Source organism: Hylobates moloch, unplaced genomic scaffold, assembly GCF_009828535.3.
Source record: "Hylobates moloch isolate HMO894 unplaced genomic scaffold, HMol_V3 SCAFFOLD_4, whole genome shotgun sequence".
Taxonomy (NCBI): Eukaryota; Metazoa; Chordata; class Mammalia; order Primates; family Hylobatidae; genus Hylobates; species Hylobates moloch.
In genome coordinates this window covers 5902126-5928921 of record NW_026652279.1, presented here as the reverse complement: position 1 = coordinate 5928921, position 26796 = coordinate 5902126, and the positions used below count along the sequence as shown (strand labels likewise).

At 38.3% G+C, this 26796-nt stretch overlaps 2 protein-coding genes across 5 annotated transcripts in view; one reads left to right on the top strand and one right to left on the bottom strand.

Moving 5' to 3' along the window:
* The window catches only part of THOC7 (THO complex subunit 7), a 64934-nt gene that overhangs the window by 17941 nt on the left and 20197 nt on the right, over positions 1-26796 (top strand). For 3 of the 4 annotated variants that reach the window (XR_004247611.2, XR_004247610.2, XR_009213038.1), the window contains exons 2-8: positions 5025-5142; positions 6347-6474; positions 6783-6869; positions 8508-8565; positions 9479-9545; positions 9642-9711; positions 10657-10793. Coding sequence is in view for 1 of the 4 variants with exons in the window: in XM_032149433.2 (XP_032005324.1) it covers positions 5025-5142; positions 6347-6474; positions 6783-6869; positions 8508-8565; positions 9479-9545; positions 9642-9711; positions 10657-10724 (596 nt within the window). In the remaining 3 variants the exon portion in view is untranslated. Of the gene's footprint in view, positions 1-5024; positions 5143-6346; positions 6475-6782; positions 6870-8507; positions 8566-9478; positions 9546-9641; positions 9712-10656; positions 11910-26796 lie in introns of those variants that run through there. The other variant, XM_032149433.2, reaches the window with a different exon arrangement.
* CUNH3orf49 (chromosome unknown C3orf49 homolog) lies at positions 12922-26328 on the bottom strand. Its single transcript, XM_032149435.2, is given in 6 exon segments — positions 12922-13164; positions 13622-13735; positions 15945-16069; positions 20113-20260; positions 20263-20437; positions 23618-26328. Coding segments are annotated over 6 exon segments (885 nt in total). The 5' UTR covers positions 23743-26328; the 3' UTR covers positions 12922-12966.

The following is a 26796-nucleotide window of genomic DNA, read 5'->3' as shown; positions in this document are numbered from 1 at the left end:
AACAATAAAAGTTTATTTGACTTATGGTTCTAGAGGGTGGGAAATTCAAGATCAAAGGGCCAAATCTGGCGAGGGTCTTCTTGCTGTGTCATAACATGGCAAAAGGTATCACATGGCAAAGGAGAGTGTGAGATGGAGAAAAGAAATGGAGCTGAACTCACCCTTTTATCAGGAGCTCACTCCGAGATTACTAACCTATTTCCACAATAGCCGCATAAGCCTGTTCATCAGGGCAGAGTCCTAATGACCTAGTCACTTCTTCAGTCACCTCTTCAAGGTTCCCCTTCTTAATACTGGCACGATGGCAATTAAACTTCCTTCTTTTTTATGTGTTTATTTTAAAATGACAGATAACATTGTGTGTTTTTGTCATGTACAGCATGATGTGTTGAAGTATATATACATTGTGGAATGGTTAACTAGCTAATTAACAAATGCATTACCTCACAGAGTTATCATTTTTGTGGTGAGAGCATATAACATTCACTCTTTTTACATTTTTCAAGTATATACTATATCATCATTAACTATAGTCACCTTGCTGTGCAGTTAGATCTCTTGAAATTTATTCCTCTTGCCTAACTGTAAGTATGTATCTTTTGACCAACATTTCCCCAACCTCCTTCTCCCTAGCCACCCCAGCCTTTGGTAACCACCATTATAGTCTCTACTTCTGTGAGCACCTTTTTTAGATTCCATATGTAAGTGTGATCATGCGTTATTTATCTCACTGTGCCTGCCTTATTTCACCTAGCATAATGTTCTCCAGGTTCATCCATGTTGAAATGACAGGATGTCCTCCTTTTTATGGTTGAATAGCATTTCATTGTTTATGTATGTGTGTGTATGTGTATATATGTGTGTGTAAGTGTATGTGTATATATGTGTGTGTAAGTGTATGTGTATATATGTATACAGTCTCACTCTGTCACCCAGGCTGGAGTGCAGTGGCGTGATCTCGGCTCACTGCAAGCCCTGCCTCCCAGGTTCACGCCATTCTCCTGCCTCAGCCTCCTGAGTAGCTGGGACTACAGGCGCCAGCCACCACACCTGGCTAATTTTTTTGTATTTGTAGTAGAGACGGAGTTTCACTGTGTTAGCCAGGATGGTCTCGAACTCCTGACCTCGTGATCTGCCCACCTTGGCCTCCCAAAGTGCTGGGGTTACAGGTGTGAGCCACCACGCCTGGCCCACATTTTTTTAAATTTATTCATCTGTTGGTAAACACCCAAGTTGATTCCATACCTTGGCTATTGTGAATAAGGCTGCTATAAACGTTGGAAGGCAGATACCTCTTTGACATACTGATTTTATTTCCTTTGGACACATAACCAGTAGTGGGATTGCTGGATCATATGGTAGTTCCATTTTTATTTTTAAAAGAATTATTGAGGGCTGGCACAATGGCTCATGCCTATAATGCCAGCACTTTGAGAGGCCGAGGTAGGCGGATCATTTGAGGTCAGAAGTTTGAGACTAGCCTGGCCAAGATGGTTAAACCCCATCTCTACTGAAAATACAAAATTAGCTGGGCATGGTGGCACATGCCTGTAATCCCAGCTGCTCGGAAGGCTGAGGCAAGAGAATCGCTTGAACCCAGGAGATAGAGGTTGCAGTAAGCCGAGATCACGCCACTGTACTCTAGCCTGGATGAAAGAGTGAGACCCTGTCGCTAAACAAACAAACAAACAAATATACATACAGTTTTTGGAGGGGTTGGGGCAGGCACAGAGGCTCATGCCTGTAATTCCAGCACTTGGGAGGCTGAGGCATGTGGATCACTTGAGTTCCGGAGTTTGAGACCAGCCTGGGCAGCATGGTGAAACTCTGTCTTTATAAAAAAATTGCAAAAATTAGCTAGGCATGATGGCCTGCACCTGTAGTCACAGCTACTTGGGAGGCTGAGGTGGGAGGCTGGCTTGAACCCAGCAGGTGGAGGTTGCAGTGAGCCGAGATCATGCCACTGCATTCCAGCCTGGGTGACGGAGCCAGATCAATGGTGAATTCTGATATTTTAGTGCACCTGTCACCCGTGTAGTATACTACACAAGTGTGTACTTATACCCAATGTATCCAATGTAGTTTTTTTCCCTCACCCCTCTCCCAGCCTCCATCTTCTGAATCTCCAGAGTCCATTTTGTCACTCTGTATGTTTTTGTGTCCTCATAGCTTAGCTTCCACTTATAAGTGAGAACATATGGTATTTGATTTTCCATTCCTGAGTTACTTCACTTAGAATAATGGCCTCCAGCTCCATCCAAGTTGCTGCAGAAGACACTATTTCATTCCTTTTTATGGCTGAGTAGTATTCCATGGTGTATAGATACCACAATTTCTTTATTCACTCATTGATCAATGGACACTTAGGTTGTGAATTCTCCAGCTCATATTTTCAGTTTTTTGAGGACTCTCCATTTTGTTTTCCATAATACCTGTACTAATTTACATTCCCACCAGTAGTGTATAAGGGTTCTGCTTTCTCCACATCCTCACCAACACTTGCTATTTTATGTCTTTTTGATAATAGCCTCTCTCAGTGGGGTGAGCCAGTATCTCACTGCGGTTTTGATTTGCATTTCCCTGATTAGTGATGTTGAGAATTTTTTCATATACCTGTTGGCCATTTGTATGTCTTCTTTTGAGAAGTGTCTATTCAGGTCATTTCAATGGCTGTTAAATTTCAACGTGAGTTTTGGAGGGGACATTCAAACCGCAGCATCAAACTTTAATCTCTCTTAGATCTGTTAATATTCTTTCCTCTCATTCAGGGCACTCACTCCCCAGGTTGGCTTAGATGTTGTTTTTCTGTTAGTTGAATGTATTTACAATCCCCAGTCTTCAATACGGTTGGAGATCCAGGCATGTAGGAAAAAAATGGTATTTCTTGGAGACTTGAGAAGAACACAGATAAGACTAGCAAAGGATCTGTTGAATACCATCAGTGCCACCAGATTTACCCACTAGATGCTTCTTTTTAATAAACTTAAAACATTTGTAGTAAGAAAATTCTATTAGTATTTATTTTCTGCATTTTAATGTCTTCAAGGACTATGTTTTATTTGTCTCAGTCTCTTCAGATAATGTTGGTGGTTAAAAACTGAAATCATTAGTTTGTATTTTTAAAATATAAAATTAAAACACTTGATGAATATGTAGCTTGAGCAGTCTGTCAAAGCCATGACTCTGAGAAGCAAACCCAATTCTAAAAATGTTTATCTGATGTTATCACAGAATATATTTTAAAACTGGAGCCATCTGCCTTCCAAAGTTTATCTCCGCTGCACCTGCGCTCAAAAATACTTCTGCCTACACACAGGAACTATTGTTTAAAGATTTTGCTGTTGATTCAGCATGAGGCTCTCCAGGAATTATTCACACTTTAAAATTTATTTTAAAAAATAATTACTGCGTACTATAAAAAACAAAACAGAAAACCCCCCAAATTCTACAAAGACATGCAGGAAAATTATCTTTTCCCACCTCTATCTGTAGTCCCTCTTACCAGAAATAACCACTATTACAAGTTTCTTGTGGATCTGTCCAAGGATAGTCTCTGAATACACACATGCACGTGCGATGCACATGCACACACACGCAAAGCCTCCTTTTTCCGCACATATGGCAACATATTGCATTTGCTTTTCTATACCTGTTTTGTTTTCATTTTAACGTATCTAAGGAAAGTTTTTTGGTATCAGTATATCTGCACTATTCTTTTGGCTCATACTATTACATTATGTGAATGTTTCATCATTTAACCAGTTTGTTACTGATGAATAGGTTTGCAATCTTTCTACTATAAACAGTACCACTAAGAACATCCCTTTATGTCTGTCTTTGTGCATGAGTGCACTTCTATAGGACAAACTTCTAGAATTGGAATTATGGGGTCAGAATGGTATGTGTGTTTTTAATTTTATTTGTTATTGTTCAGTGGCCCTACAAAGAATTCCCAGTTTGCATTTTATTAGTGTATAAAAGTGCAGTTTTCTAACACCCTTGCCAACAGTTTTATCAGATCTTTTGCCAATCTGATAGATGAAAAATGACGTTTTACTGTGGTTTTAATTTGCCTTGCTCTTGTTATGATCCAGCATCATTTTGTCCGGAAAGAATACTAGCTCAGGACTGCCAGGCAGACAGATTTGGACCCCACTTGTTGGCCATCATTGTCATCTATACTTTTTTGTTGTTTATTTTTTTCTTTGGAGACAGCATCTCGCTTTGTTGCCAATAGGCACTGGAGTCCAGTGGTGAGATCATGGCTCACTGCAGCCTTGATCCCCCAGGCTCAAGTGGTCCTCCTACCTCAGCCTCCCAAGTTACTGGGACTAATAGGCACATGCCACCACACCCAGCTGATTTTTATTTTTTGTAGAGTCAGAGTCTCACTGTGTTGGTCAGGCTGGTCTCAAACTCCTGGGCTCAAGCGATACTCCCTTAGCCACCACACCCAGCCTTAAATTATATGTTTATCTAACAAATCCATTCCTTTTTCCCTGACTGATCTCATTCTTTTTTCCTAGTTTACCACTACATCTTTTAAATATTTCCCGTCTATTCCTTTTATCAGTGCTTCTCAACAGCCAGAGACGAACATTTGGACTTCTGTCTGTCTGGGCAGCTTATTTCACAAAAGGTTCTCTATGAATTATTGGCTTATTTCCTTGATTGTACCTGAAAATTATTTCCACTCGACAACCCAGTAGACTGCCAACTCTGTAAGGACGTCTTTTCACTGCTATTACTCCAGCCCCTAGAACAGTACCTGACACACAATAGTCATTCAATCACTTTCTTTTTTCTTTAGTATATAAATATTTTTTATTATATGCAAAACAAACTATGCATAACATAAAATTTACCTTTTTAGCTAGCTATTTTTAAGTGTACAGTTCAGTGGCATTAAATACATTTACGTTTCAATAATTTTCTTTTGAATAAACAAATGAACAGTGATACTAGTTATTTGTACTTGAAAGTTACCAGGAGCCAGATAGTAACATTGCCCTTCTTTCCTGCAGACGAAGTTATACGGAAGCGTCTCCTCATTGATGGAGATGGTGCTGGAGATGATCGGAGAATTAATCTGCTAGTGAAGAGTTTCATTAAATGGTGCAACTCTGGGTCCCAGGAAGAGGGGTATTTCATTTCACTGTTGTTTCCATACTAGTATCCTAATGTGATTTTAGGCCCTATATTAAGGTCCTGTGAATAGATCAAATTTTCACTCACCTTAAATGTCCAGTTAGTCAACTCTTAATTAAGATTTTCTTGGCCTTCTCTTCAAAGGCCTCTCATATGTTTATTAAAACGTGGAGAAGGCAGATTGGTAAGGAGAAATGAAGATTAAATTCAGACTCATTAGTTTGGTTACTTTTAGGACATAAGTGTTTAATAAGATAAAATATCTAAATGGAATTTTCTCCTTTGCTAATAAAAGGCTGATGCTATGTGTGTATATATTAAGTTGGTGCAAAATTAATCATGGTTCCTGCCATTAACTTTAATGGCAGAAATGGCAGAAACCACGATTACTTTTGCACCAACCTGATACACACACATACACACACACACACACACGTATATCTAATCTTTTTTTTTTTTTTTTTGAGACAGAGTCTTATTCTATCTTTTTTTTTTTTTTTTTTGAGACAGAGTCTTATTCTGTTGCTCAGGCTGGAGTGCAATGGCAAAATCTTGGCTCACTGCAACCTCTGCCCCCCAGGTTCAAGCAGTACTCGTGCCTCAACCTCCCGAGTAGCTGGGGTTATAGGCATGCAACACCATGCCTGACTAATTTTTGTTATTTTAGTAGAGATGGAGTTTCACCATGTTGGCCAGGCAGGTGTCGAACTCCTAGCCTTAAGTGATCTGCCCACCTTGGCTTCCCAAAATTCCAGAATTACAGGCATGAGCTACCACGCCCAACTATATTTATTTACTTTTTACCATAGTAAACTTTTCCTCATTTGAATTTGCTTTCCATATAAATAATTTTATAGAGTGAAAAAATTGTGGGAACAGAATTGTGAAGTTAAAAAAACATCTTAAAGTTTTTTTTAAAGTCTTTTAAACAAAATTCAAATAATTGTTTGAATAAAATGTGCATTGATAAGAACAACAATCCCATCTTTGCATTTGTAACTAAAGTAATTAAATTCAAGAATACTACATTCGATAAAAAGAAAACTTAAGGGACAGGTATTCTAAATTATTTTAAATAAGCAAATGATTCTCTCAGAACTTGGTATAATTTAATTAGCAAATATTTGTCTGTATTATAACAGGCCCCTTTTGTCGATGCACAAATATCTTTATTTTGGTTTTCTCTCTTTTTCATTAGATATAGCCAGTACCAACGTATGCTGAGCACGCTGTCTCAGTGTGAATTTTCAATGGGCAAAACTTTGCTAGTATATGATATGAATCTCAGAGAAATGGAAAATTATGAAAAAATTTACAAGGAAATAGGTAAAGAATCTTAATGTTTCTATCTGTAATTTTACTTTTTATGATCTAAAGGAAACAATACCTGCTAACAATTTTCTTTGGTGGTAAAAGAATAATAACAATTACTGTATTAATGGAAAGAATACAGTAAATGTTAGCTATAAAAAATGTGTATTCTAACATGATATAGTACTTTGGGTTACAGCTTTTTTTTTAAATACTAGTGTCTATTTTGTTACCAATAGAGGTTAATTTATAAATGCATTTTAAAATTAAAAATGGATTATTGATTTTGTTACAACTATCTTTTAAAAAACCTTCTCATATAGAATGTAGCATAGCTGGAGCACATGAAAAAATTGCTGAATGCAAAAAGCAAATTCTTCAAGCAAAACGAATACGAAAAAATCGCCAAGGTAAGGGTTTTGAGGGATTTAATGTGCAAATACATTATTACTGACTACAGTTTTCATGCAGTTTTTAATGTTGTGAGGTAAAATCTGCAGCCTGAATCAACATGGATGAAAAAAAAAGATCCAAATTTTAATTCCTTAAAACTATATTATTCTTTAAAATAGAGAAGGAAGTCTGTGTTGAAAAGAATGTTTTTGCTGGATTACATTGATTATCCAAGTATTTCTTTTCTGTTTTTCTTTTTTTTCTTATCCCAGTATTTCTTAAGTATTAAATTTTTACCATCTTGGACCCTTCTGCCTAAATAATGTTATGGTTAATCAGCAGAGGCGATTTACATAAATATACTAGATTTATGGTTTGGGTTTTTTGTTTGTTTGTTTAATAGAGCTACTTTCCAAAAAATAAAATGGAAAAGAATTTAAACTCTGAGTTTTCATTAAGTACAAAGCAAGCAAACATTTCTAGACTGCCTAGAATATCTAATAAGAAGGTTAAAGTTGAGTTTTGTTATAATCTCTTTTTTTTAAGTTAGAGTATGTCCTTATGTAGTTCCTAAATACTATTTCAAGATAATTTTTAATGTTAGAGGCACTGCTCTTCTTATAATGTAAATTGAAGAAAAGTAAAAATAAAAAATATAATGTATTACATTGATATGAAAAACTAGAAAAAAAATAGAAAATGTTAATGGTTATTTTGAAGTTGTGGGTTTTTATGGCTTAGGTTCTTTTCTTTGTTTTTGTTTTATTTTATTTTGTTTTACATAGGGCATGTATTATTTTGTAATTCAAAAAATTTGTATTCAAAGGAATCATACTTTGAATTAATATGCTCAGTTCTAAAACAATGAATTTTCACTTTTTAATGAACTAATTAAGATGAAGCTTAATTTCCTCTTTTTACAAGTTTTTTTTTTTTTTTCAGTTTAAAATATGTATGGTGAAGTTTTGGTGCCCTATTTACAGTAACACATACCAAGTTAGTATCAGTTCTAAAGTCATCTGAAAATATTTTGCAGTGTTTTCATTGGTTAATGAGGCTTTTAAGTAAATCCTGCCACTCATCACTGCAGAAGAAAGCTTAACAGGAGTTACATGACTTATCTTGGAGGTCTCAGTGGAGCAGAAAATAGAACCTGAATTTTAAGTTATTTCCAAGTTTCTGAAATCTTAACTTTTAGAATGAGTGAGAAGTGTAATTTGCTGTTGACTAACAACTCAAATTAATGGTAGGATATATTCACTTATTTTATTTTATTTTATTTTATTTTATTTTATTTTATTTTATTTTATTTTATTTTATTTTTTGGACAACTAGTGAGTAAGATCCTTCTCAGTATCAGTCTATTTGATAATCAATAATAACTTAAATTTGCTTATGCTTATGCTGACTCTTATTTTCTGTCCAGGACATATAAATGGAAAAAAGTGGGAGCTAAAACCCCTGTTTGGAACACTTTGGATGTTATGTATCATTGTAACTCAGTTAACTGAAACTGGCAATACTCATCTTTCAGTGATTTCATTTCTTGATGTACTAGGAAAGTGATTAGGAGAGGTTTGTGATATTACACATTTTGTTTTGATAATTGACATTCAAAAAATCCTTAGTTTGATAAATATTTTTATGTGTTTCAGAATATGATGCTTTGGCAAAAGTGATTCAGCACCATCCAGACAGGCATGAGACATTAAAGTAAGTTAGTGTAGAGCTTTGCTTTGAAAGGAACTAACCTTTATACATAAATGCTCATAAACTACCCTAGGCATTTCATTTTTGCAGAAAGAAATATGTTTCAAAAGGAGGGGTCAGATATTCAATATTATATTTTCCCATACTTCTCTGTTAGATTTTATTTTCCGCTAACCTTACCAGCTATATGTCTAAAATAAATTGCATGTAATATGCCTCAATAGCACAATGGATAAATAGAATATGGTCTTCATATATTAAAATACTGAATTTCAGTTAAAAAGAATAGTTATACCCTTTTAAAACACAGCTCTCAAAACGTAATCCGTGAAAAGACACATAATAAATTTTAAATTATATTTAAATTCCTGAAACACATACAGAATAATAACCATTTATAAAAGTTAGAACCCCCTTTCAAATATTATATACCAATACTGTGTATTATTCAGGGATACAAGTATATGCATAAAAAAGAATTCGAATGATATAGTAGTTGCCTGAGTGGGAGGTAGAGGAGATAAAAAGGCCCAGGATAGAGGACTAGGGGTAAGATTCAAAGGGTATTTCGAGTTAATTGGCAATATTTTATTTATTTTACCAAAAAAAAAAAAAACCCTTGAAGTTAAACTTCACAATATGTATCATTTCTTGGGTCTTGTTATTCTATTATCTGTATTTTTCTGTACTTTAAAAATGCATCCAAAAATGTAATTTTAATGAAAGTAAGTCCATATTTAGAAGTTAAGAAGAAATCATCCTCAGCTTTAAAAGTTTCACGATAACAGAGTGTTATAACTCCTTATAAGCCTATTTTTTATTTTAAAAATCCTATCTAGTAACTTAAAAGTTAGGTATTAATTGTAAACTCTTTTCCCCCATTCAGCAAAATGTAACACTGTTTTATTATTTCCAGGGAACTAGAGGCTCTGGGAAAAGAATTAGAGCATCTTTCACACATTAAAGAAAGTGTTGAAGATAAGGTATTTGTATATATATTTAGCCTTTGTGATCTATCTGTCTGTCTATATATCTATATATACAGGTCATTTGTATAAATTTTTTTCTTGTTAACACAGCTGGAATTGAGACGGAAACAGTTTCACGTTCTTCTTAGTACCATCCATGAACTTCAGCAAACATTGGAAAGTAAGTAGAAATAGTCTCAAAATAAATGTTTATGAAGATTTTTTAAATGACCCAGGGATGTACCTTTTGAAATATACATCTTGGAGAGAGAGTATACCTTCAACTTCTGAACAGTATAGCTGGCTGGATGACGTTAGAAGGTACTCATGTTCAACTTTCTTGAATATATGTAGAAAAGTCTTAATTTGTAGTAATACAGGATTAAAGATCGACATAGTGGTTTAAATTAAGAAAAATTCATGGATGATAGATTTGGAATCTTTCTTGGTTCACTGTAGTTGATTACTATAATGTAACAACTCAGGACCCAGGCAGGCAATAATACGGAATCAGTACATAAGAACATTTGCATACCCACTGAGTAGTGGGTGCTTTGGGGAACTGGAGACTTGCTCTTTATATGCACTGTAAACGAGTGGAAATTTTTGTGTTATCTGATCTTCTGATTGTTTTAAAGAATAGCCTAAGACCCACTTTTTTTTTTTTTTTAAGACAGTCTTGCTCTGTCACCCAGGCTGGAGTGCAGTGGCACAATCTTGGCTCACTGCAATCCTCACCTTGCAGGCCCAAGTGATTCTCCTGCCTCAGCCTCCCGAGTAGCTGGAATTACAGGTGCATGCCACCACACCCAGCTAATTTTAGTATTTTTAGTAGAGGCGGGGTTTTGCCATGTAGGCCAGGCTGGTCTTGAATTCCTGACCTCAGGTGATCCACCTGGTTTGACCTCCCAAAGCGCTGGGATTACAGGCATGAGCCACCAGACCCTGCCCGGATTTTTTTTTTTAAGTGAAATCTATCACATAAATTTTAAAGTTTGATTCAACTAGTAGCCATCTTTGCTTTAATTGTATTGGCTAATAAAGGATAAACATGTTTTCATGTGTTCATTGAACATAAAATATAGGCAAACTTGACTAAGGTTTTTTGTTTCCTTCTCAATTACAGATGATGAAAAACTCTCAGAGGTAGAAGAAGCTCAGGAAGCAAGCATGGAAACAGATCCTAAACCATAGACAGGCTAATTGCCCACCACTCCTAGGAATATTGAAATAGCTACATGACCATAATGTGTTTAAAATGTGGTATGCTCTTGAGATATTTAAAGTTTTGGCAGTACAATACTCTGTTTTTAAGTATGAATGGTATTTCATTCATATTTCCTCACACAAAGGAAAATGACTTCAGTATAGATTTGTTTTTATTAAAATGCATTTTTTATTCTTAAGTGGTAGGAAGCAACATCCAAAAATGCTTAATAACATGCTTTTAAGCTGCATATGTTTGTGCTCATTAATATTCTAGGTAGTTTTTAACTGGTAACATTGATTGGCTTACAAAATAAGTTGAAAATTGTTAGAAGTTGGCATTTCTAGGATGTACATGGGAAAATGGGCCAATTTCTGGAAATGGTTACACTTCTGAAAACGGAGTCTAGGAAGAGGCTTTAGGAGGACCATGAGCCTGTGAAATTACGTGCAAAATGTTAGTGGTGTATGCTTATTGTGGAGAGAGGTTCCAGGCTGTTAAAAGTTGCTGGTATGAGAGGTAATTATAAGATACAAAGTAAAATAATGCACATTACTTTCTATATCTCTCCTTAATATGTGAGGAATATGGTTCTCAAATGTTTTGTTGATCTGTTTTCTCTACTGTTTTGTTCTTTAGGAATCATTTTCAATAGAAAAAAATGTATTGATAAAGTGAAGAGTTGTTTGAAGTAAATAGTTTGTTAAGATTGTCTTGCATAGGCCAGGCACGGTGGCTCACACCTGTAATCCCAGCACTTTGGAAGGCTGAGGCGGGCAGATCACCTGAGGTCAGGAGTTCGCGACCAGCCTGACCAACCCCGTCTCTACTAAAAAAAAATATAAAATTAGCCTGGTGTGGTGGCACATGCCTATAATCCCAGCTACTCAGGAGGCTGAGGCAGGAGAATCACTTGAACCCAGGAGGCGAAGGTTGTGGTGAGCCAAGGTTGCGCCATTGCACTCCAGCCTGGGCAACAAGAGTGAAATTCTGTCTAAAAAAAAATAAAAAAGATTGTCTTGCATAAAGAATTTATAATCTTTTTAAAAATTAAGCTAAGGCTGAATCACTTGTAATTTTCTTAAGTATTTCATTATATGTGTAATACTTGTTCAGCTCCATCCTTATCCATTTATTTTAGTTCAGAAACATGACACTTTGCATGAATCATACCTTAATGATGTTACATTTTTGTAATTTTAATAATAATTTTTATCTTTAAAAATGAAAGTTTAAAATTAGCTCAGTTGTAGTCATATTAAAAGTGTCATAATACCTATAAATGCTTCCTCTAATTTCATCTGGCAAGTCATGGGAGAAATTTCTTTGCAGAATTGCTATGCTGTGACAAATGTTTTTATTTTCCATTATTAGTAAGAATTATGAGACAAAAATTTGCCTATATTGACTCGGAATTAAAAATCCATTTTTCTTTTTTTTTCTTTTCTGTGACAGCGTCTTGCCCTGTCATCCAGGCTGGAGTGCAGTGGCTTGATCACAGTTCACTGTAGCCTTGACCTCCCAGGCTTAAGCAATTCTTCTATGTCAGCCTCCCGAGTAGCTGGGACTACAGGCAACACATCGCCATACCCAGCTAATTTTTAAAAATTTTTCGTAGTGACAGATTCTCACTATATTGTCCAAGCTGGTCTCAAACTCCTGGGTTCACGTGACCCACCCACCTTAGCCTCCCAAAGTGCTGGGAGCATAGACGTGAGCCACTGTGCCCCAAATACCAGTTTTTCAAAAAAGTTATTTATTTTTTAAAGGACTATTGGGTAGAATTTTTTTTAAAATGCTGCCTTCGTATCCCCACCCCCATTGATTAATTCACTAGAGAGATTTATTCAGGATTAAGTAGCAAAAGATAAGAATCTCTTGGAAGACAACTTTTATTTATTTATTTTTTTTCGAGATGGAGTCTTGTGCTGTCGCCTAGGCTGGAATGCAGTGGTGTGATCTCAGCTCACTGCAGCCTCTGCCTCCCAGGTTCAAGCAATTCTCCTGCCTCAGCCTCCCGAGTAGCTGGGATTACAGGTGCCTGCCACCACGCCTGGCTAATTTTTGTATTTTTAGTAGAGATAGGGTTTCACCATTTTGGCCAGGCTGGTTTTGAACTCCAGACATCAAGGGATCCACCCGCCTTGGCCTCCTAAAGTGCTGAGATTACAGGCATGAGCCACCATGCCCAGCCTAGGGAAGATAACTTTTAAAGAATCAGGAACAAAGTCAGAAGCAGCAGCAGGTACATGGGAAACACACATTTTTAAATTTATACTTCATCATGGTTCTCTTGGATATCCTCTGGAACTGTTTAGAAGACTGAAGAATTTCATCCCCCAGAAACTCACACTGTTGAAGCTCAGCATGTCTTTGGGCCAATAGCTTCATGGATTTATCAGTCACTGTTTCTATGAGGTCATCCACCTATGACAGATAAATACAAAGAAATGAAGCCATGTGTTGGAAAGCCTTGTGAAAATCAAAGGGATAGTTGCTTTTCCTGAGAGAAGAGTTCTGGAACTGGTGGACATTTTGCAAGTCTTAAAATATTATTCTAATTCAAGTCATAGCAAATGGAGCTTGAAAGCGTACATTTACCACCCAGTGATAAAGACGATCTCAGTTCTTCTGAAAAGAAACCTATGTATATGCCTTCATTTTAATTGAATTCATTTAATATTTATCAGCTACACACCATCATCCTAGGTGTCCTTAGCAATCCTTTAGCCACTTTCAGAATGCCCCCCTTGCTAACATTATTTCTTAATGCTAATCATTAATTTCATCCCACAACCATGCTGTCTAGCAGGGCTGTGCGTTTGCTTAAGCCTGGCTGTCTGATGCTTCTGAGACTCAAAAGTTAAAAGCCTTTGTCCACTACCTGCATTTGAAGCTTTCCTACTGTCAAGTCTGATTTTCGAAGGATGTTTTCCATGCCATGCTTCTTTTTTTTAAGTGCTGGAAAGTATGGTCTCTTTTTTGGTGAATATGGCCCCTATGGTAAAAATGCAAAACACATCAGATTAGGAACTACCAACATTATTTATGTGATGGTGCTTAAACAAGAGTTCTCACCCTTGGGACATTATCTTATAAACTGAACATTTGCCACGTAACAATATTGGATTGGAGACTGTATTCATATTATTCTCCACACCCCAAGTATCTTCTTTGTGCTTAGAGCTCTCTTTGAAGAGATCTATAGGGTGCAGAGAAATGAGATTGTCTGGCTCTGAAAGAATATACAGCATCAGGGAAAAAGCAGGTCATTCATAAGGGGAAGAAGAAATTGCCTCTGCAGCTGCTGAGCACAGTGAGAGTGTGGGGCCGTTGTGGACCAGTGCCCCAGAAAGCTCATTATCAGTGGATCTAGTTGTTAATTTGGTCTCGTTTCTGCAGGTTTCCTTATTTTCACGGCAGTCATGTCTTCAAACATAAAAAGGAAGCTCTGGGTTCTTTTCACCCCATGCCTGATACTTTTCCCATTGTCCCTGGCTTACTGGTTACAAGTACCTGTCCTAATATAGTGTTGCAATTGGAAATCATTCCCAGGTCATGGCTCCAAGCTAATATGCCCTTTTTAGTCTTACTGAGTTTACTCTTCCTTCCCCTTGTGCTTAATAATTAGCATTAGGACTACTGTGAGACCTACACAAAGTAGGATATGGGACCACATCTGGGTCCTACCCTTTGCCTTTACAAATGGAGTCTGCTGAACCACTGCTACCCTGCCAGCTTGCCCAGCTCAAATGTCACTTGCAGAATCTTCCCTGGTCTATCTAAAGTAAGACCCCTCTTTTTTTCTCTTTCATAAAACCCAGTATTTTTTCCTGTTAAGCACCTAGCATAGTAGCATACTTGGCAGTTATTACGTTATGTCTGTGTTTATTGAATACAACTATGGTAAAATCTAGTGCCTAGGCAAGTTTTGTAAAGCAGGACTAGTTGGGGCTGGTATGGACTGAAGACACCACACCTCTTGCAGTACCCTGGTGCAGCTCCTGCTTGTTGCCATGAGGAATTGGCCTAGTGTTTTCAAATCTTTTTATTTTTCAAAAGAAAGTTGAAAACCCAGAATTGTATTAGAAATATCCTAATTTTTAAATGTAGACAATTAATTCAAATATATATATATATATATATATATATATATTTTAAGATGAGGCCTCACTCTGTTGTCCAGGCTGGAGAGCAGTGGCATGATCATGGCTCACTAAAGCCTCGACCTCTGTGGGCTCTGGTGATCCTCCCACCTCAGCCTCCTGAGGAGCTGGGACTAAAAGTGTGTACCACCATGCCCAGGTAATTTTTATATTTTTTTTGTAGAGATGGGGTTTTGCCATGTTGCCCAGGCTGGTATCAACCTCCTGAGCTCAAGTGATCCTCCCTCACCAGCCTCCCAAAGTGCCAGGATTGCAGACATGAGCCACCACACCCAGCCAATTCAAATATATTTTTGAGAACATTCTGAGGGCTAAACAAAACATTTTTATAGCTAGTTGACAACCTCTGATCTAACACCTTTGATGGACAGAAATTCTTAATCATAGCCAAATTGCTTCGTCTTTATGATTATTGTTATGTGTGTCCTAAGAAGTGTTTCTCTATCCTGAAGTCATGAAGATATTCTTATTGTCCTCCAGGAGTTTTAAGATTTTTGCCTTTTCCACTCAAATCTATAACTGAACAGAAATTAATCTTTGTATATGGTGTGAGATAGGGATCAATTTTCATTTTTTTCTATATGAATGCCCACTTGTTCCAGCAACATTTGTTCAAAAGTTGCACTGACCACATTTCAAAGTCTCAAAGCCAAATGTGGCTAACGGCTACTACATTGGACAATGTATACTTACATCTCCACCGAAAGTTCCATTCGACAGTGCTGGTCTAATGAGTTCCACTCCACATAGTATGTACAAATAGGCCAGAATGCTATACTAACATTTGAAGAGTGAGAAAGTCAGTTATAAAAATCCAAACTCCACTGTTGCCCAGATGTAGTAGAAGCTGAACAGTTTGAGCTTAGAAGTAGAAGAATCTGACCCAGAGAGTACCCTAAATTCTTGGAGAGGAGACAGAAGCAGCAGATTTAAAGGGCTTATTGTGGAGGACTCATGGTAGGAGAGAACTTGGTTTTTGCAAAATCTCTAGACATTGAGTTTTGTGTAAGTCTTCAGAGGCAAATTCGTTTAGCGTTTTACCTTTTGCAGTCCTGAAGGAAGAGATGTCACAGATAACCGCTTGGTGGTTCTCCTGGCCCGAAGGAGTGTGTTTCCCTGGGTTATCTCCTCTGTCTCTGCCTCTACAACATCAAGTTGTATAGTCGCTTCGAGAAAGGGGGAAAAAGGAATCTGTAAGGATCATAATGAGGAACACATTCTTCCTATTAAAAATACAGTATTCTTAGAAGACAGCATCACATGCTGCTTCAGTAGCTTTTTTTCTTTAGAGTTAAAAATAAAAAATTGATTTGCTCTTCCCAATCTTACACTTTCTCCTGCACACATTTGCCTTTTGTTATGGTCATGACCTAAGTGGACACCAACCCAGTCTTTGACAAGGTAGCTACCTCTGTCTCTCTTCGAGATTTAAGTTTTTCCCCTGAACCATTGTAGAATTAGAAAAGTAACCCTCTAACATGCAAGGCCCTCCCTTGGGTATTCATCGTGGATTAAAGCAAATTTTCTATCTATTTTCAAGAAATGTGGCTCAAGGCTCGATCATTTACATACCATTGATTTGTCTTTCCTATATCCAGGAGCCAGGTGAACTTTGGATTCCTTAGCATTTTAAAACATATCAATTCAGTTCTTAACTCCATAAATGTATTTATAAAGGAAACTTTAAAACACTACCATAAATTATGACTAGTATCATAAATAGGCATTAAAATTAAATACTATGTTATTTTTTGCAGAGGGCACTAAACCTGAGGTTACTCTCTTTTTCTTTTCTTTTTTCTTTTTTTTTTCTGAGACGGAGTCTCGCTCTGTCGCCCAGGCTGGAGTGCAGTGGCGTGATCTAGGCTCACTGCAAGCTCCGCCTCCCGGGTTCAGGCCATTCTCCTGCCTCAGCCTCTTGAGCAGCTGGGACTACAGGTGCTCTCTTTTTCTTAAAAAAGGGGGTCACTAAATGAGACATTTTCCTTGATGTATTCAAAAGGATGACAGCATTGGGGAAAGGGTGTTTGCAATTTGCTGTGTGTTACACTGTTCCTTCATGCTGTGTGCACACCTAAAATCATCTTGTTGCTTAAAGTCCATTGATAAGGACTTCTCTGGGAGCCTCAGACCTCAATGAATACATTAGCCTACTTGACACTTCCACTTGGCTATTTGGCAGGGACCTCAAGTCAGCAAGTCTAGCTGGAACTCATGACTTATTTTTCAATCCAGGTCCATTGCTCCTTATCTTAGTTTATGATGCCTCCACCTTCAAAGCAAGTGCTCAATCCAGAAATTCTTCCCTCTCCCCCACCCTTCACTGTCCAACTCTTCCCCAATTGTTGTAACTTCTACCTATGCTTATTTCTCCCTTTATCTCCCCATTCCCACTGCCATGACTAATCCAAGCTAATGTCATTCCTTGCCTGAAAGAATGTACGGTGCTTATTGTTCTTCCTGCATTTGCGCTTACCCTCATCCAATCCACTCTACACTAAAAGATAGCCAAAGCTGTCTTTTAAGAATGCAAATCAGATTATATAAATCCCCAGCTTGAAAGTAATCCAATGGTTTCTTATCACCCTTAGAAGGAAGTTAAAAATTCTCAATGTGCCCTATGACAGGCACCCTTACTACCTAATTCAACCAGCCTCTCCTTAGCTCTCTGTGTTCCAGCCTCCACTGGATTTCTTTCATTTCCTAATTGTGCCTGGTGCTCTTGATATTGTGACTTGAACATGCTCTCCCTTATTCCTGGGAAACTGTTCTCCCCCCTCCACCTTGTGTAAGCCATCTTTATGTCTTAGACATCCTTCAGATTTCAATTTAGTTGTCCCTTCCTTGGGGAAGCCTTTCCTGAGACCCCTCCCCTAAAGTTAGAGCACCCATGATTTCTTTCAATAGCATCCTGTGCTCTTGGAACAAATGTAATTTTCTGCATGTTTGAAAGCCCCTCTATGCTATAACTCCACGAGGGAGGGACTATGTCTGTCCTATGTGCTACTCTATCCCAAATATTGTGGCTGTCATGTAATAAGTACTTAGCAGATATTTGTTAAATAGATAAAAACATGTTTTGAAGGTCAGCAGGGAAGAGCAACTGATTTTGGGCCACAACAAAGGGTATTAATGTTTGAGCTACATCCTAAAGGATAAGCATGTTTTCTGGAGAAATCTTAGTTGATATTTGTTATTGTAACTAAGATAAAAATAAACCAGTGCACAGATTAAGAGTAGAAATTTGATCCTCTGTTTTCTGCTGGATTCTTCAATTCCAGCCCCAGCAATATAGAAGCATATCCTCTTTGTTATTTCCAACAGAAATATACAGCTCAATCCATACCACGTAATTGCTAGATGCTTGGATGCTTGTATTAGTGACTGCTTTTTCCAGAACACAGAGTTTGTTTGAAAGTAGTTGGCTGGAAACCATCAGGTTTTTTTTTTTTTCCTGGAAGAAGCACACATCAGTTTTGTTGCCTGATCATGGTGTGTAAAATGTGAGGTTGTATGTATATTTACATATACTATAAGAGCTGTGTGTTTCCTGATTCTGTGCTGTGAAGGACATTAAAAAGCTACAGAGGATATATAGAGCAGTGAAATTATTCTGTATGATACTGTAATGGTGGATGCATGTTATGATAGGGTATGACATAAAAGTAGGTATTTGTCAAATCCCACAGAACTGCACAATATAAAGGGGGAACCCTAATGTAAACCATAACTTCAGTTAATAATAGTAATATATCAATATTGGTTCATTGATTGTAAATGTACCACTCTAAAGCAAGATGTTAATAATAGGAGCTATGGGAATCAGGGAAGGGAGGGCATATATGGGAACTCTACATTTTCTGTTCAATTTTTCTGTAAATATAAAAGTGCTATAAAAATAGACTTTTTCTTTTCTTTTCTTTTCTTTTTTGAGACAGGGTCTCTTTCTGTCACCCAGGCTGGAGTGCAGTGGCATAATCTCGGCTCATGCAATCTCTGACTCGCAGATTCAAGCGATTCGCCCACCTCAGCTCCCCTAGTAGGGAATACGGGCACATGCCACCATGCCTGACTAATCTTTTTTGTATTTTTTGGTAGAGATGGTTTCACCATGTTGCCCAGGCTTGTCTCAAACTCCTGGGCTCAAGTGATCCACCCGCTTTGGCCTTCCAAAGAACTGGGATTACAGACGTGAGCCACTGCTCCCGGCCTAGACTCCATTTATTTTTTTGAAAGCTACAGACGACAATGCAAACGTTGGTAGTATTGTTAGTCATGACTCATAGGATGCCAAATGGCATTATTACTAGTTGCAAAGACGACTTAAAGTTAACAGTTCAAATATTGATTCTTTCACACAGTACATAGAAAGTAGATGCAATAAGAGTGAGCATTCTTTATGACTTACCAGTTATACATTTTGTTCATTTAATTCTCACTACCCCCTCCACTGTTAGAAGTAGCCATGTGAAAGTCTGCATCACTACTTTTTCCAGAAACAAAACCAAAAATCCCCCTTGAGTTTGACTTTCCAATAAATATATACATGTATATATGAATATACACACACATATATATTTAAATAAACAGTGACTTTAAACTGATTAGAACACTGTTTAATTGAACTGGGAGGAACCTCCAAGGCAATCCAATTCAGTGCTTCTCAAAAGGTATGAGCAAGGTCAGGCGTGGTGGCTCACACCTGTAATCCCAGCACTTTGGGAGGCCGAGGCAAATGGATCACCTGAGGTCAGGAGTTCAAGACCAGCCTGGCCAATATGGTGAAACCCCATCTCTAGTAAAAATACAAAACTTAGCTGGGCGTGGTGGCACGCACCTGTAGTTCCAGCTACTCAGGAGGCTGAGGGAGGAAAATTGCTTGAACCCGGAAGGCAGAGGTTGCAGTGAGCCGAGATCATGCCTCTGTACTACAGCCTGGGTGATAGAGCGAGATTCCATCTAAACACATACACACACACACACACACACACACACACACACACACACACACAACGGTATGAACATACAAGCCAACTGAGGATCTTGCTAAAGTGTGGCTTCTGACTCAGAAGGTCCCAGGTAGGGCCTGAGATTCTGCATTTCAGACAAGCTCCTCAGGGATACCATACTGGTGTAGCGAGATAATCCATCCTAATTTCACTCTTCCTCTTGGCCTCAACCCAAAGACAAATTGCCCAAATTTGATTACCATTCTCTGAGAGCTTTCTCATTTTTGCTGTAAATAACTTGGGAGATGGAAACTCCTTGACAATCCTAGGGATTCGAAGGCTCTGCGTGTTTGACAGGAGGGCTTCCTTATGGTCAGTGGAGCCCTCTTGGCTGGCACTTGCTGGCTTTTGCTTCTATACTTGTAGGACAGCATCCTCCCAAAAGCAGTCTTCACTTTCGTCTTCAAATTACTTTTCTGATTTTGCTGGCTTTCATGAAATCCCATGTCACTATCACTGGATGATTCCTCTTTAGGGACCAATACATTTTGTTTTAGTAAGTTGGTAGACACAGCTCTGTGCCATCTAAACAAAATAAAAATGGTTCATATTAGGGAAACTGTAAAGTTAAAAGTGAAAAATTTAAATCATTAAAACACAAACTTCAAATGTGAACCAATTATACACTTCAGAAAAAAAAAAAAGAAATTGAAGACCAAGAATCAAATCACAGAAAAATAAAGCCAAAGCAACTACTTGGTGTTTTGTTACCAAATTATAGTAATCTGGCTGCTATTTAATTTAAACACAGTACTGTTAGAGGTAGGTTATATTATTTGCTATTTAATTTAAACACAGTACTGTTAGAGGTAGGTTATATTATTATCTTCATTTTACATATTATCTATCTGATCCTGAGGTCTGTGTTGTTAACCACTATGCTAGAGTATCACCTATACCGTGATACAATTATTACCTAATATTCTTCCTCAATTAACTATTTTTTGTTAGCTTCACCCAAAGTAATAATATCCATGAAATTTCGGTGTTTTTTAAATTAAAATTTTGATGTTGAGATCATTATAGTTCCACATGCAATTCTAAGAAATACAGGGAGGGGGCCAGGCGCGGTGATTTACGCCTGTAATCCCAGCACTTTGGGAGGCCGAAGCGGGCAGATCACGAGGTCAGGAGATCGAGACCATCCTGGCTAACACGGTGAAACCCTGTCTCTACTGAAAACACAAAACATTAATCGGGCGTGGTGGCGGGCGCCTGTAGTCCCAGCTACTTGGGAGGCTGAGGCAGAATGGTGTGAACCTGGCGGGCAGAGCTTGCAGTGAGCTGAGATCGCGCCACTGCAATCCAGCCTGGGCGACAGAGCGAGACTCTGTCTCAAAAAAAAACGAAAAAAAAGAGAAAGAAATACAGGGAGATTCCGTGTGCTCTTTACGTAGTTTCCCCAAATGGTGACATCTTACAAAACTATATTTTCACAACCAGCATATTGACATTGATACAGTCAGAATGCAGAACATTTCCAGTAACACCAAGATGCCTCATGTTTTATAGCCACATCCGCTATCCACTGGTCCCTCCTTTCTTAAACTGGCATCCACGAGTATGTCTTCTGTTTGCGTAATTCTCGTCCTTTCCAGAATGTTATGTAAATGGAAATATACATCATGTAATTTTTTGAGCTATCCTTTTTTTCACTCAGCATAATTCTCTAGGCATTCATCCAGATTTTGTGTATTAATTCTTCATATCTTTTTATTGCTGAGTAATAGTCCATGACATGAGTGTACCACATTTTGTTTAACTATTCACCGATTGAAGGATATTTGGGTTGTTTCCATTTGGGGCTATTATGAGTAAAGCTGCCATAAACATTTGTGTATAGGTTTTGTATGAATGTAAGTTTTCATTTCTCTGGGAGAAATCCCAGGTTTTATATTATGCTATTACATTATATTAAATATATAACATATATTTCTAATATGGATTAAAACAAATTTATAACCATTAATAATGTTCTTCATATATTACCTAAAATATCTCACATACCATGAGTAGCATATGTACTACTCTCCAGGAAAACACTGTTCTAAACAGAACCCAAATCATTCAGCCTTTTTCTGTAATTATATATGGGAAGTGGTTCAGTGACAGCCTAGACACTGGAGTTCAATGGTATTGGTTCAACTCAGGACAATTCCTAACTCTGTGACCTTGGGCATGTCATGTAACCTCTATAAGCTTTGGTCTTCTCATTTGAAAATGGACATAATCTTTTCAGAATTATGAAAATAAAAGGAAATAATTCATGTGTTTGGAACCTTAAAAAGCATTCAATAAATGATACTTTTTATTACCATGTGGATCAGAACAGTGGGGAAAATGTAAAAGGCAAGGAGGGAGCCCACACTAGAGGGCAAAATAAGGGAGAAGCTAGCAGCCTCCCTTCTGGGACCAAGGGCAGGGTTCTGCAAATTATACATATACGACTTCTAGGGGGTGCTATTCAATTTCGTCCTTAGACTTGTGTAAAGTTATAATGATTTTCTGGCAGATGGCAGTAAAATGTCCTGAGGAGGGAGCACCATTTCCTAATTTGCCCAAAGATAACTTATGGGCTAGGATTAATCTCCTGTAGACCCCTCTGAGACTCCTTTAATAATAATTTAATTTTTAAGTGATTCTACTACTATAAACATGTGCACACATACACATACTCTGACACAGAACAATGCAAATACAATTTCAGGAGATTCAGGAATTTCGAAGACCACCCATGTTAAAAGCCCTGTTCTAAGTGGTCTCAGAATCTCTAGAAGGTGTTTCCCATTCCCATCCTCCCCACTCTCATCCCCAGTCTATCAAAAACGTAATTAACAAAGGTGATTTAGCTCCAGAGCCTGGGAACACAACTGCTGCAATTTCTGATATGAGCAGAACCCGCCCCTTCTTAAGTTTTTAAATATTTTTGTGTTGGTACCGAATTTATTTGGTTGGATTGCTTCCCCCGGAGCTCCTACTTTTCACTGAAAGTGGAAATCTCTGCAGTGTTTTATTTTGTCCATGGAAGTTCATAAGCTTGGTCTTTGATTCTTACAGGACTCATTAAAACACCTCACTTCTACATGTCTGAGCTATAGCCCATGGACCTGGTAAGAGAGAAGCCCAAAGAAATTGGAAAATAAATCACCACACTGACTTTCCAAATTAAAATATATTATATTTTGGATGTTTCATACCTGTGTGTATGGTTTTGTCGTTGGCAAAAAATAGTAGGTCTAAGGTAGTTTTAATGTTACATTAAACAATGTGTCCATAGTGAAATGTGATTAGCACATATTTCAGCAGCCCAAATTACTGGGATAGGAGAAAGAAAGCACCGGTCGTGGACCTATTTTGAAGAATGCACTAATGACTTTTCAAAATAATAGTATTTTCGTGGGACGTGAGATGTCCAAAATTCTGATGCTGAAATATCAACATAGGATCAGTACTTATTTTAGTCTCCTATGCCACATTGAAACTCAATTTCAAGTGGAAAGGAAAGGTTTTCCCTGTTACAATTAAGACGTTTCTGATCATAAAATGAAGCTTACATTGTTGCACTAGATTTCTGGATCCAATGCAGTACCCTCCTCGCCAATCCATCCAGAGTCTTCATTTCTAAATGCAGTGCTTAAAAGGACATGCCACTATGCCAAACCCAAAGACTCTCATTTGATAGAAAAGGAAATGAATATCTGTTACCTTTCTATCCCCTTCCTTTTGAATGAGCCATTTTTCTTCTTGAGTTGCTGGAATCTTCGGTACTGTCTAACTTTTCCATAGGCAATCTTAAAGGGTTCTGGTAGATACAGCTGAGGGTGGGCCATTGCTGTCAACTTCACCTGTAGTAGCTGTTTTGGATGGTTTTAGTTCTTGAACTTACAGACTTCAATACAAAATCAGCCAGTGACTGAATGTACTGTCAAGGTGTGGGCTATTCGAAATAAAATACGTAGGAAATTTTTAGAGTCTTTCCCTTATTCCCTTCCAAGTGTTAAGAGACATTATTTGTGGGACTGGCCCTGTTTGCAACTTCACAGAGGTCACCAATGATGTATTTGACAGAGCTGTGTGAAATTCCATGGACCTTTGTGGAACACTTCACAGATTCTTGAACGAGGCAAATGCAGAAATGGTGATCTGATTGCCTCAACAGTGGCATTTGGATAGGACAACAACAACAAAAAAACAAATAACAACAACAAAAAACACCCATGCACTAATTGACCACCACATTCAGAAGTGTGTCTTTGAACTCCGAAGGGGTAGGGACCTATAGGAATACCAATGATCTGTTGATTAACACCAGTTGAGCTTCTGTTAGATCTCTCAGTTACAGCTAGTGAATGTTCTCTTGTCCTGTGGGACACATATGACAAGGCCAGTTGTTGTTTGGCCATCTCAAAATGTACCCCAAGGGTGGTTTTCATTACATCTTGGAATTTTGTAGTGGTCTCTCAAAGTACATTGCTAAATTGAGGACCTGATCCACTCCTACCTTCCAACATTGCCCCATTTATTTCGTGGTGAAGAGCGAATTCTGCCTGGGATGGAACTTCTTACCACAAGGTGGCAGCAGACACTAGGATTTATTCCTGTCACCTCGCTTTGAGTTGTTCAGTCAAATAACTAGATGCTTAACAAGAAAACCTCTAGAAGGGTTCTGGGAGTTACAGGAATTACTCTGCTTTCTGTATTTGCATTAATCAATAATCTGGAGCATACTTATCAAGCTTTCAAGTGCACACAAATTTCCTGGAGGTCTTTTTAAGATGCAGATTTTGATACAGTACATCTGGGGTGGGATCCAAGAATTTGCACTCCTAACAAACCCGCAGGTGACGCTGATGATGCCAGACTGCACTTGGAGTAGTGAGGGTCTTGTATGTTTCAGTACTGGGGAAAAGAGCTTTAAAATGGTCTGGAATGAAGTGTATAATGTTGAGGGGCTAAGAGAGTCAATTTGGGAATTATGCCTGAGTTCTCATTTCTAGCTTAGTTATGCGACCTTGGTCAATTCATTTTAACCTATCCATGCTTGTTTTCTCATCCCTAAAGTGGGACTACTCATAGTGCCCAAGCCATAGTTTTCTGGCAAAATTCAAGTGAAATAGAAATTCTGCTTCAGCAGGGAATGAGATCCAGGAATCCGTATTTTAGGAGGGTGGGTGCAGATATTCCTCTGTCTCTTATTTGGGAAACGCTGAAGTAGAGCGTGTCTAATATGCCTTGGCCGAATGGACATATGCTCCTCCCTGGTCTGTTTTTCCTCATCTGTTGGCATCCTCAGAGCACAATAAATAATAGGTGCTTGAATAAATGAATACATGAATATTTTCTTTAGCGAGAGGGCAATATTTTTCATGCAATTATTGGCACTCCTGTCTTAATTCTGTTGTATTTCATCGATTATCTAGATGAATGAGATGAATTTTATGCTAGGAAACAGAGCTGTTTTTTATTTGTGCATGGGTGTCTATGTACGTGTCTCTGTGTGTGCATGTCTGCATGTACATGTGTATGTAATAGGCTGAAACATTTGCTGCTGTGGCATCTGTGACAAAACTTCTAGGTTCCCAGAGGAGTCCTGAAGCAGATGATAGAACTAGAAGGAATGGGATGGGGTGGAAAGAGAGTATAGAGATACATCAATTTTGAGCTGTGTCTGGATTTACATTCTAGATCTACCCCTTCCAAGCTTATGAGTCCTTGGGCAGGTAACAAAAACCTCTTTGGACCTTCATTTTCTCGTTCTTAAAACAGGAGTAATAACTGCTACCTCCCAAGGTTCTTTGAGTCATTCAGTTATTCAACAAATATTTGCCTAGTGGTTGCCAGGCACCACCCTAGACACCAGGGATACTGCAGTGAACAACATACACAAAATCTCTGAACTCATATAACTTAATATGCTGTGGGAGATGCAGGTAACAAACAAGGAAATGAACGTTTTCATTTCAGCTGGTAGTAAATGTTATGAAAAAAGTAAAAGAGGACGATGGGATAGAGTGACTGAGGATGAGGAGTGACTTTAGATGGGGCGTTAGGAAAGCCTGTCCAATGAGGTCATTGGTCCTGAATGCTGAACGGGGAAAAGAGCCAGTTGTGTGAAAATGTGTGTGACCCAGGCAGATGAAACAGCGTGTGCCAAAGCCCGGAGGTGGAAGTAGCCCAACGTCTTTGAAAATGTGGAAGAAAGCGGTCGGGTGCGGTGGCTCACGCCTGTAATCCCAGCACTTTGGGAGGATGAGGCGGGCAGATCACGAAGTCAGGAGATTGAGACCATCCTGGCTAACACGGTGAAACCCCATCTCTACTAAAAATACAAAAAATTAGCCGGGCGTGGTGACAGGCGCCTGTAGTCGCAGCTACTCAGGAGGCTGAGGCAGGAGAATGGCGTGAACCCAGGAGGCAGAGCTTGCAGTGAGCCGAGATCGCGCCACTGCACTCCAGCCTGGGCAACAGAGCGAGACTCCGTCTCAAAAAAAAAAGAAAAGAAAATGTGGAAGAAACCTAGGGTGGCTGGAGCAAAGAGGTAGATGTGTGTGATAAGCTGGAGGGAGGACCAAACCTCTTGAGTCCTATAGATCAAATTAAAGATATTGGTCTTGATCTTCAGAGCAATGGGGAGTTGTTAAGGTTTTTTTTGGTTTGTTTATTTATTTATTTTTTTTGAAACAGCATCTTACTCTGTCACCCAGGCTGGAGTGCAGTGGCACCATCTCGGCTCACTGCAACCTCTACCTTCCGGGTTCAAGCGATTCTTGTGCCTCAGCCTCCTGAGTAGCTGGGGTTACAGGCACGTGCCACCATGCCCAGCTAATTTTTTGTATTTTTAGTAGAAAAGAGGTTTCACCATGTTGCTCAAGCTGGTCTCGAAC